Source organism: Cyprinodon variegatus, unplaced genomic scaffold (assembly GCF_000732505.1).
Source record: "Cyprinodon variegatus isolate N-32 unplaced genomic scaffold, C_variegatus-1.0 Scaffold794, whole genome shotgun sequence".
Lineage (NCBI taxonomy): Eukaryota > Metazoa > Chordata > Actinopteri > Cyprinodontiformes > Cyprinodontidae > Cyprinodon > Cyprinodon variegatus.
The window spans coordinates 148,288-160,005 of record NW_015151247.1 but is presented as its reverse complement, the minus strand read 5'-3'; the positions used below and the strand labels follow the sequence as shown (position 1 = coordinate 160,005).

At 38.7% G+C, this 11,718-nt stretch overlaps 1 protein-coding gene across 2 annotated transcripts; it reads right to left on the bottom strand.

The window, feature by feature from the left end:
• Window positions 1-3,619: 3,619 nt before the first annotated feature.
• On the bottom strand, window positions 3,620-10,885 carry LOC107098622 (contactin-4-like). Of its 2 annotated transcripts, none has more exons than XM_015396394.1 (7): window positions 10,767-10,885; window positions 10,058-10,399; window positions 9,648-9,902; window positions 6,634-6,954; window positions 6,249-6,506; window positions 5,870-6,159; window positions 3,620-5,766 (listed from the first exon to the last, which is right to left on the bottom strand). In XM_015396394.1, exons 1-6 carry the CDS (start codon window positions 10,813-10,815, stop codon window positions 5,963-5,965), a joined length of 1,422 nt encoding a protein of 473 aa, XP_015251880.1. In that variant the 5' UTR covers window positions 10,816-10,885; the 3' UTR covers window positions 3,620-5,766; window positions 5,870-5,962. The 2 variants fall into 2 exon arrangements, with proteins under 2 accessions (XP_015251880.1, XP_015251881.1); XM_015396395.1 differs by having other exon boundaries at window positions 9,660-9,902.
• Window positions 10,886-11,718: the final 833 nt, after the last annotated feature.

Genomic DNA, 11,718 nt, shown 5'->3' with positions numbered 1-11,718 from the left:
TCTGTTGAAAAAACCAGAAACAGATCTGGCGAAACAGATTGCCAGGGGCCAACAGCAATTGCGCCCGGCTTTTCTGTGGGCGGCAAATGTGGGCTCAGTTATACAAAACTGTGTAGTTCCTCATCTGCTTCACCAGGCAGATTCACAACTGGTTCAACTTGGTTTGTGCCACAGGAAGAGAAAGGCACTACGTTCGGCTCCCTATGACTGGTTGGCAAGGGTGAAGTCTGGTTCGACCAGCGAACACTGACTCTTCTCCGGAGAGGATTTAGCGGCCATGGACGTAGCCTGAGCTGAAATCCGGCGTATATCTCTCTTATCAAAGCCGTTAGAGCCACATACAAGAGAGAGTTGAATATCGGTCAGCTGCTTAAGGAACCTCTGTAGCATGAAGGTGACATCAGGGGGTAGTCGCTCCTGGTTCCATCATTGACATTTGATCATAAACAATGGCAACTCAAAAACGAATCTCAATTACTAAGAAATAAATAATTTTGGATAGTTTCATGTTTTTTTCCACATTCAATGTTTATATATATATATATATATATATATATANGACATGGAGATGACTTGTTGACTCCACATTGCCCATGTCTGCCCGTGGTAATTGTGGCACTCAGGGCAGTGATCCCCAAACTTGAAGAGTGGTTATAGCAGATCCCTGGAAATACATCAGACATCTCAGTCCAGAAGAGTGCAGTTCTAGGAACAGCAAAGATACTGCACAGAACCTTCAAGTTTCCAGGCCTCTGGGAAAGGACACAGGCTTGAAGGAAAAAAAAGGGGAAGACTGCCCACAATGGTGAGGAAGAGTTTTGTTTTTTTTGCTGTGACAGTATAGATGAGAATTTTAGATGTTGACTGCAGCTACTCTAATGGGGTATTAATAGACAGCACCAGCTTAAAAGTAAAAAGTTCTGACACAGCTCAGGTATCGGGATGATTTTACTCAGATGATTCACTTCTTGTATTAATATGATGCAATCGTGGCATCAGCTTCCAGCTTTGTTGTAGCAAATTAAAAAGTCCAACAAACCAGATGCAATTAAGTTTTTGTGTTTATTTTTATATGCTCCCAAGTCCTCTTCACTCCAGAGGGGAATGCGATTAAGATGTAGTAAAGTTAGTGGGTTGTTGGCTGTGTTAAATTACACTGATGTGTAACTCCCTAATTTATGCAGTCAGCTATCCTTTTCACTCTATTTGGCTCCTCTGTCATGCCGCCACCATGTTTGTTGTTTAACTGATACTTGTTTTTTCGCTTCCTATTTCTGTAAACTATGTTTTTTTGTTCCCCACATGAGAAATTCAGCAGTCTCCCTTCTGCGCTCATGGTTGTGATTGGTTTTCTACCTTGAGCATGCCCATTTATATGTGTGCGTTCACAGATTCATAAACAGTTCAAGCTTGATTGAGTCAGCAAGGTGATAACCAGATTCGTGGTACGGCTTATCCTGATTACCATTGTGGTGGATTGGATAAACTGGTTAGACTGGGAGTAATCCAGCTATGTTGAGCTGGCTTCCTGGTAAAGGGCTCAGGATATCTGGAAAATCCTGACTTAATCCCTTATCTTTCATGAAATAGGCCTCAGGACTGAAATCTGATTATGAATATATTAAATATTCATCGCTGTAAGTTATAGTTAATTAATAGAATATTTAAACTGAGGGTAAAACCAATTCATGATTATGAGTTAAATGATTATAACTGTAATTTGCTCACCTACCAGGGTTCTAGTCTTTTACATAAGGTTGGACTTCTGTACTGGCTGTTTAAAATCCAGTTGCCTCCACCAATTTAGTATTTTAGACTATGGCTATCAGCAGAGTTATCAATCACCAACCAAATAAATCTGTCTCTGTTCATTCAAATGTTAACCAAAGGAAGGGGGATCTGGCCTGAGTGATAAACTGTTCACTGTATAGAATAACCACAAAGATAATGGGTTAAAATGGTGCCTTTGTTAGCCAATAATCTCTATCACAGTATTATTGTATCTAATGACTATGCATTCAGAAAACACTACTTAAAATAATGCAATCACAAAACACTACTTAAAATAAGCACAAGTAAATAAAAGCAAATATAAAAGGGGAAAAAGGTTTTAAGAGTCCATTAAATAATTTCTGAGGTATGTTCAAGTTTTAAGGTTTAATGCATTTAGGGTGTCCTTTAAAATAGCAGTAGATAAATGTGAATAACAATACGATTTCATACGATAAACATTAAGATTTCATTCAGTATTACAGTGAAAAATGAAAATCACTCAGGAATGCATTAAAATAGTGACACTGGACAGAATGTTTTAGTTCAGATGGTGCAGAACATCAGGTACCGGATGGGCCAGCTAGAACAAATGGGTTAGATGACTCACAAAATGGCTGCTACCATGGGGCTGGCAATGAGGTAGTTTGGAGCTAAAGATGCTAGCTAATCCAACCATAGTAGCCTAAAGGTCTAATTATGCTTGATCCACTAACATTCAGCTTGAAAAATCAGCCCGTCAGAGCGTCTGCTGCATTTATACCCTGGGGGCTTTCCCCTAGCTCCTGACTGCTCTTCAAGTCAGAATAAATGCATCAAAATGTATGATTTACATATTTAAAAAAATTTATTAAACTGGGTCCTGCTGTGACGATCTTGGCACTGGTGCTGGCTTAATCTCCAACTCCTCACACCTGCTCACTCCACCCTGCCTGCGATTATCACTAATTGGTCCCACCTCTATATATAGCTCATTTGGATCTGTTCCCAGTGCCAGATCGTCTCAAACCAACTATTGAGTACCTTCCAGCTTTTCTATATTTTGCCTGCCTACTTGTTACCTGACCTGTTTTTGCCTTTTTTCACTGAGCCTGCCTGACCCCTTATCTGATCCTGACTACCTGCCCTGAATCCAAACCGGATCCGCCTCTGAACCCTTGCATCAGTTCTGCCTTGGATTGCCTGCCTCTGAGCCTGAACCCCACTCAGTCAGTGAGTAACCGAGTCTGCCTAACTATTTTGCTTCTCTCAACCTGCCAGTAAACGGACCCATGAACGGACCTGGACCTCTCTTCTGGATTGCCCCTCTGTACCTTCGCTTGGACCCCATCTCTGAATCTATAAACGAACTTTCTCTGGAGCTCATCGGCCTCAGTCCTCAGCTAACCATCCGCCGCTCAACGGCCACCGCTTCCACAAGCCCCTTCATCGTACGGACTCCTGCCCCGGACCCAAAACGGTGCCAGTCGCCCACTCTGAGACCCAGTAACAGGTTAGTGATCCAGCCTCAGTCCCTCTCTAGTTCTCTTATTGCTGATCACTAACCTGTTGTCTCCGCCACAGGGTATTTCCTGACTGAGAGCCGCCTGCACACTCCCTGTGCCTCCCATTATAAATAAAATCTGTTGCATTCCACTGACCTGTCTGAGCTGTTTCCTGGGTCCAATATCCTGTACGTTACACCTGCTAATAAATTAGTATTTGTCTCATTATTTTTCATTATTTTTTAATTGATTAAGCTTAGGGTGTTATTTGCATAATAGAATGCTGAATTACTATAGTCATTTCAAATGATGGATGACTGAGAATCTTCACCACTTAAACCCACTTTCTCTGTGTCATTGACATATTAAGTTTTTTATTTCAACATAAAAGATGAAAACATGCACAGCAACAGCAATTAATAAGGTTTCTTTAAAACCATTAGTGAGAAGGTGACTGTACATTCAGATTGATGAGGTAGCTCATAACATTAAGATACCCTGTTAAAGTAACCCAAACAGTTGAGTGAAAAGAAAAGAGCTGACAGATTTAAGGCTGAAGAAAAAAAACAAGAAAGAATGCTATAGATTAATAAGAATAGGGGTGTTTTTGCATCCAGTTTCATCCATTCCAAATAATGCGGTTTGTTTGGATGAGGCGATTGTTTTTAACTGTTTAGATTTGCTCCTTTCCTTCTAAAGGTTTTACTCTTCCCCACTCATATGGGATCAGTGCACTGACATTCTAGCTCATGTTTTAAGGTTATAAGGGAAATGTCTCTTGTTTTTACCGCTTGCTATATCTGCATGTTCATGCATTGGGATCTAAATAACTTTATCTAGGAAACACCAGGCTTTAATCACTTATGGGCCAAACCATTGGAAATGAATCCCCAACAAGCAGGAATTTATTTAGAATCTTGTATGATGGTTTGAAATACAGATATTTGTAATAAAATATAAACTCTTTGATGAAGACATAGAGAAAGGTGAGTAGCACTACTTTCATATTGAAAACATATAAAGTGATTAATGTCAGGGAACTTTAGTAGGGTTTGAATTATAGTGTCTTGAGAAAGTATTTGCCCCCGATAAAATTATAAGGATAAGATGCACATCTTCATAAGCTTTCCCGTCACCAAAGAATCAACTACTGTACATCAGTCAACATAACATGGATATGACTGCTCATCACAAAGGAAAATGTGGAACAGGTGTATTACTTTTTTATATACAGTATAATACAGGATTCCCTAATGTTAAATGTATTAAGATATAACCCCCCTGTTGCAAATGAAGGTGATTTTGAATGTTGTAACATAAAAAGTGGTAAAATATATCTGATGTTAAATGAAGATTTTAACACTAGATGCTTTTCATGAAGTATCCAGAGTTCAGTCCCAAGTCTACCACTTTAAAGGCAAAGATTTAAACCACAACACCACAGAGAAACTGAATAACAGGACAAAAAACCCACTACAAATGTATTAACTTTATGATCTGCATTTGTTACCATGTTGGCTTCCAGTGTTTGTTTTTCTTTAAATAATTTGTTATAAATCTTTAAATTGTGATGTTTTAGTTAAGGGAAGTGGTAATGGAGTATGTATTTAATGCTGTTTAGGCATTTAGTCCATCTGCTATTGTTTGCTGAATCAAGGAATCTATGATTCACCTCCTGAAGAAAACGGCAGACCTGCAATTAGCTGGATTAGATATAGCTGGCTTGATGTGGAGCCTGGCTTGGACTTTGTAAAGCCAGGATGCACTTTTACCTCTAGTTCGAGCCTAGCTTTATCTTGAAATATAATTATCTTGATATAACAGAAACAAGTCATCTTATGGACTCCATATACATATCTTGTTGCCTTTTAAGTCATTTGTTCACTTAGCTTCGTAGAAGATGTTTCCATCTTTTTTGCAAAATGGACTAAAATATTTTGTAATTTTGTTTTCAGACCATCTCTACAGGTTTTGATCAACATGCTCCAGAAGTGAAAACATGTAATCTCACCACAGATTGTCTTTGAATTATACAAATCACAGAATGATCCATAAAGTGCCCTTTACAGCTGCTTGTATGTCTTCCAGAAAATAATTTCCAAGGGGGCTTATGTTTTGCAAAACCATTTTCTAAAAGCTACTACACCTAAAGCTTCTTAAGGCACCAATAAAAATTCAAGTCTAGAATACCATGGTGCCATTTCACCTGAGCAGACCCAAAAAGTAAGAGAAAAATTAAAATTTGTGACACTTTGGGATCCCATCTTAACTCTGTCCATCTGTTTTTGGTAGTAAAGTCTTTGTAGGGTAGATTGAAGTTACACGGGTCATCTAACTTTACGGACTTGTGCATATACAGGACTTTCTGTGGTCAACACCATCTGCTGAGGATGCTCTGTAAATGTCACTCGTTTGTACTCCACCCCGTCCTCAGCATTTTCCTCTGTTTGCCTATCCTGCTGTGGCCCAACCTGGACCTCAGCATAAACTGGTTCACTGTTGTCTTTCTCCACTGCAGAACAGAGAAAAAGCATGTTACAGATAATCCCACTGACTAAATGGTATTTTCTTCTAATTTAACAGAGATTTTATTTATTTTGAATTTTGATAACTACCTTTGTATATATAACCCTTCTTTTGGAAGCAGACAAATCCTATTCCGAGAGCTAGGAAAAATACTAATGCCAGGAGTATTACAGCCAGTACTGTCAACAAGTCTGTTTGAGAGATAAGAAAACACAGATCTTTACGGCAGAGATTTGAATTAAGATTGTATTATTATTGGAGGAAACTACACTAACTGGCTCACCGAATGCAGCTGGTTCAACACAAAGGTTGTTAGTTTTTGCAAACACCCACTTGGATATCTCTGTCCCATTGGAAGTGCAGTTGATAAATATGAACCCTTGGAGAGGCCAAAACAAGACATGGTTTCAATTATGCTGTTAAAATATTCACAGGGTATCTCATTTTCTTTTCAATATGGCTACTTACCACATGTAGATATGGTCTCCTCTTTTGAGAGGGAACTGAACCGGTTCCAAACTGAGCAGGCCAGACGTCCTGAGATGTTCTGCCTCAGGATAATTTCCTTAGTTTCATTGTTTCCAGAAAGGAGCTCAGAGTCTGTCAAATTGTGTCCATCCAATGTCCAGCTGTACTGAGGATTGTCCCCTTTCTCTGAGAGACAGGACACCTTCATCTGTCCCTGAGACAAACATTCAGGGACCAGCTGGACTGATGAGACAGGAGCTGAAAGAGAAATATCTATTTGTCCTTACAGAAACTTGCACAGATTAGAGCTAACATACCTGATATACTATGGAAATTACTAAGAACTTAGCTGAAGATCTGTGTGTCAGTGAGAAAAAACATTTACCTTGAACAATTAGCTGAAGAGTCCTCTGTTCAGTTCTCCTTCCATTTGAATCAAAGATTTCCAAGGTATATTCACCACCATCAGCTCTGCTTAGATTCATGATGCTGAACGTACCAAACACAGGGAGAAAGAGAGATCTCCCCTCAATGTAATTTGGGATGAATCTGTTCCCTCTACCCTTTATGATTGTTGCTGTTTTATTTTTCCATTGGTAGTTGGGCGTTGTTGAAGTGTTGTTTAACAGTTGAATGACGACAGTTCCTCCCAAAGCTCCATAACACTCAAACTCCTCTTCTGTAATGTCACAGTGAGTTCCCTTATCTGTAAATTTAAAAAAATGACTTTAAAACTAATTACAAGTGAAGTGTCAAACACTTCTAAGAATTCTATGTAATAATAGAGTAGATGGAAACTATACTAATCAACCCAAAACCAAAAATCTTATACACCCCAATCCCACCCTCTGGTTGTGTAATGGTCTGACTTTTCCATTATTCCTTCAGCCTTGTCTGCAAGCCAGTGTTATCATTAGAAAGTGTTGGATGGGCAAAGTGACTAAAGAGTGCAAATGCCATGTAAAAACATTACTTCATAGTGAATTCAAAAGGTCCTGCAAACTCAATAAACAGAACAAAAATGAGACAAACCCAAAAAACACATGCAAAGGGAAAAACTGTATCCTGGAAGATAAAGAGCAGCTGCCAACATAACAACATGTGCAAGAAAAGTAGCAAAAACACCAGCAATTTGCTAGCTCCACATGGTTGTGCTCCAGACCACTTGAGGGAGACTTGTATTATCTCATTTGGGACCAGGCACTCAGGAAATACATAAACAAGATTCTAAGATTAAGTGTTGAAAACTATTGAAAGGAATTTTATCTTTTTGTTCTTCACTCCTGATGTCCTCTGGATTGTGTTTTTGCAGAGGGTCTGGTCCACAGACATTAATTCGTACCACTGTCTCTGCATATGAGTTGATAATAATCTCTGCCTAGTGGTCTAAAGCACTTGTCGCACTAGTTTGCAGCATTTCTTGACTTGCAGTTGATTTTGCTACTTGCAGAATTTTTCCTTTGCATGTGTTTTGTGTGGTAAAGTGTTAGTTTTAATTTTGAGTTTGCTAGTCAACTTTGGAGCATGCAGTATCTTTTGAATTATTTGTAAAATTGTGTACTTTTACACCCCAAAGCCATCATGGGATGTGGCCAGTTTATTCTTTGCTATTTGCTTCCCCCCTATATCAAAGGTGTTACCATTATTTGTATATGTTGGTATTTTGGGTTCATTTATCATAAACAGTAGCCACCAGCAAGTCTGCATGAGGTTGATCAGATTTTTTTTTTTCTTTTTGTGGTTGGAGGAGAAAGTATTGTCTTTGACTGTTCTGTTATTTCTTCCACTTGATCACAACCATCAACCACAACCAACATAATGCCTTGTCTGTTCCTGTTTGGCTGTGACGTCATCCTGGAAAGAAACATCAGCTGTGCTGCTTCTATCAACACCCTTGTTTATAGATGTTGGAGATCGGCCTGTTTTCCAGTGTGGTCCTGTTTCTCTGACTGAGTGGATGTGCTCTCTTCGTCCTCTGGCATGGGAGCTGCCTTGGAGCTCGTCTGCCTGGCTGTGTGTTTCCTGGACGGGGCCGCCTTTTACAGCTGCTTTTTGTATCTCTGCTTCTGTCTCCTTGAACCCCAGTCGGCCTCGGCAGATGGCCGCTCACACTGAGCCTGGTTCTGCTGGAGGTTTCTTCCTGTTAAAAGGGAGTTTTTCCTCTCCACTGTCGCTACAAGCATGCTTAGTGTGGGGGATTGTATTTGAGTCAATGAGTCAATGCAATCAACTGGTTTTCCTTAGATAGAAAACTTTGTATCAATTTGACTGTATGATCTGGTTGAACTGTAAAGTGCCTTGAGATGACATGTGTTGTGAATTTGGCGCTATATAAATAAACTGAATTGAATTGAATTGAATGACTGAAACTGGTTGATTTTAATTGCTGTAGTGTGTTTACTGCAGACACTATTATTGAACAAGTGTGTTTCCACACACTGTCAATGCTTTATGTATGGAAACAATATTAAGTAGCACTCAAGCAGCTGACCTCAATGTTCCCACATTTTCATCACTTAAAATGTACAGGCATCCAATCCCCTCGGAAATATGTCAGTTCATTAAATTCAGTCTTATTGACAGTTTCATTTTAAATTCCAATTATTTCCTGCTGTTTAACAGTTGGGTAGATTTCAATTCAATGCTAAGATTGGTCAATTATTTCCTTTCTCGGGAAACCTGTATCTGATAATAAACACAATACAAGCTTTAAAGTATGACAAACTGTAAGTGTTCATTCGTTACAAGCTATCTGTTTAAAAAAGAAAATACAAATAGAATGTGTGGTTAGGTGTCGACTTAGCAAACTAGTGGTTAACCTAGGACTAGGAAATATGTCTAGTGTCGGTTAAGATAAAACATAGATCCAACATTAGAGACATGTCTTGCCACTTGTTCACACAGGCTTTTAACAAGTGCACTATCCACCATCTCTGAGGAAGCTAAAAACCACAAAAGTCACACCACCTATGAGTGCCTGACACAGTGACTACAATCTAAAAAGCAGTAAAAATCCACAACTAAAGATTAATGGAGCAGAATTCACATTACTTGTTTAACAACAGTCTAAAGAAAAATTATAAAAACTGTTAACTTTCTATTAGGTTAGCCTCTGAGCATTAAATGATCAGATCTTACTCTACTCTTACTCTTAGTTCCTGGTCGTCTTTCTAGCGCTCAAGGGTTTTATGCCTAATATGGAAGAATGCATATAGCAGACTACATGAATGTTAAAACTCTGTCTAACTAAGCATGGCCAGGCTAAACATTAGACACTGCAGCTACTACATATGCATGCACTCCTTCTGGGGTAACAATTTCTTTTTTTTGTTTGTTTTTTGGGGGGATTTTGTAATGTAGTACTGTGGGAGGAAGACATTATCTATAAAGAAAACTTACTCCTTGACTGACCTTGGCAGACAGATAACATCTCTCCTTTGGAAACATTACTGATGTGATTCCTAGCTGTGCAGACCAGGTATCCTGAGATGTTTTGCCGCAGAATAATGGTGCTATTTTCCGTATTTCTGTCCAGAATGAGCTCATCCAGATTCCAGGAGTACATTGGACTGTCGCCAACCTCAGAGAGACAGGACGCCCTGATCAGTCCCTGGGACACACACTTTGAGATGATACGCACAGAAGACACAGGAGCTGATAGAGACACATATAGATAGAAAAAATTGAACGGAATAATATGTTTCCGTAGGTCTTAAAACAGGAAGGGTATCAGAATATTAAATGTTTAAACATTGCTTTTATCAATCTTCATTACTAGGAAAAAAATTCTTAAATAAAGTAAGATTTACCTTGAACAAATAGATGTAGGGTCTGAGTGCCGTTTTTCTTGCCATTGGAATCAAATATCTCAAGTGTATATTTACCGCTGTCATTTCTGCTGAGGTTACTGATCTTGAGGGTTCCATTTCCAAGAATGAAGACAGATCTGCTGCTCATAGAATTGTAAATAATCACATTGTTTTTGATATAAAGAATATTTTCAGTTGACTGATTAGCCATTGATGCTTCCTTTGTCCAGGTGAATCTGCTTATTTCTGAGGCATCATTCATCAGCTGGAGGGCCATAGTTCCCCCCAAAGCTCCGTAGCACCTAGCTCTATCCTTTCGCCCATCACAGTTGCTTTCCAGCGCTGCAAATTTAGAAACAAAAAGCTAAAAGAACAAAGTTTTTTTTACCCTTTAGTAACTAAGATCAAAAGCAATGAGACCTAGTTGCAGCTTGTCTGTGGAAAAAAAAAGTTTTCTGAAGCAAGCCTACAGTTTCCAGAACATAGAGCACAGAGGAGGATGTTTCTTTTAAATGATTAATTTGAATGAGACAACTACTGTACTAGTTTGAAACAGGTATTTTAGAGCCAAAAATATTTATGTAATCATCTTATTTACCAGAATCAGTCATAGATATAGATCTTTGTTGATTTCCTTTACAAAGAACACTTGTCTTCAAAGTTACTGACTTTTGAAGATGAAATAAAAATTTAATCCTAAAGAACTTACCATGTGATACTTCAAGAAGGACCATCAACAGTCCAACAACAGCTTTCATGTCTTCACAGCAGCTGTGATGCTGCTTTGTACAGGTAAACTACCCTGAACACTTAAAAATGGTTCCTGTTAGTAATCAGCCTGAGAACAGAAGCCGTGGGCGCAAAGATGAAAAAGGAAGTGAGGCGAGCGTGGTCACTTCTCAGCCTAAGACGGAACACCTCCCCTTCACTAAGTAGTACGTCTTTTCTACTTAGTTACTGAGAAAAAACAACCAGTTTCCCACAGTTTGACTGTAGAGGAAATCTTCTAAAGGTTGTTGTTTTGCTGAAGCAGATGTAAAAGATGTTTGCTGTATTTTTACAAGGCTTGAATTAAAAAGAAAAAAACATGAGGCATCTTCACATTTTATATGCTGAGTGAAGCACTGTTTTCTAACAGGAAGAAGGTTCTGTGGTTGAATCTCAGTTTGGACCCTTCCTTTCTAAGTGAAAGTTCCTTCTTTACAAGTGCGGGTATTTATTGGGTGCTATATTCTTTGCACATACCAAAGACATATACTGTATGTTAGGTTAATGACGTAGAAGCATGTATGTGCATGTTTGTTGGTCTCTGTGAACTAGTGAGCTATGCAGGATCCAGTGAAAGGTAACATCCACAGTGTTTTTGAAAGAAGAGTAGAAAAAAATGTACCAGTAATGTTCCTCAAAATTAGGCCTTCAATCTGCATGACCTTTTTTACCAAACTGTATTATTTATTTATAATAACATAAATGTAGAATACCTTTATATTCTAGTTAGGTTTTTACGCTTTACTTTTTGTGTTTTCTGGACCTTCTGAGCGGTTTTTATAGATAATCATATCAATGTTATTCAGTTGAGGTGTTTTCTATTTCTGTAGTGCTTGTTGTTTCCTCTAGATGTCCTTAGTGGTCCTTTTTAATGTATTTAAATGTGCTCTGTA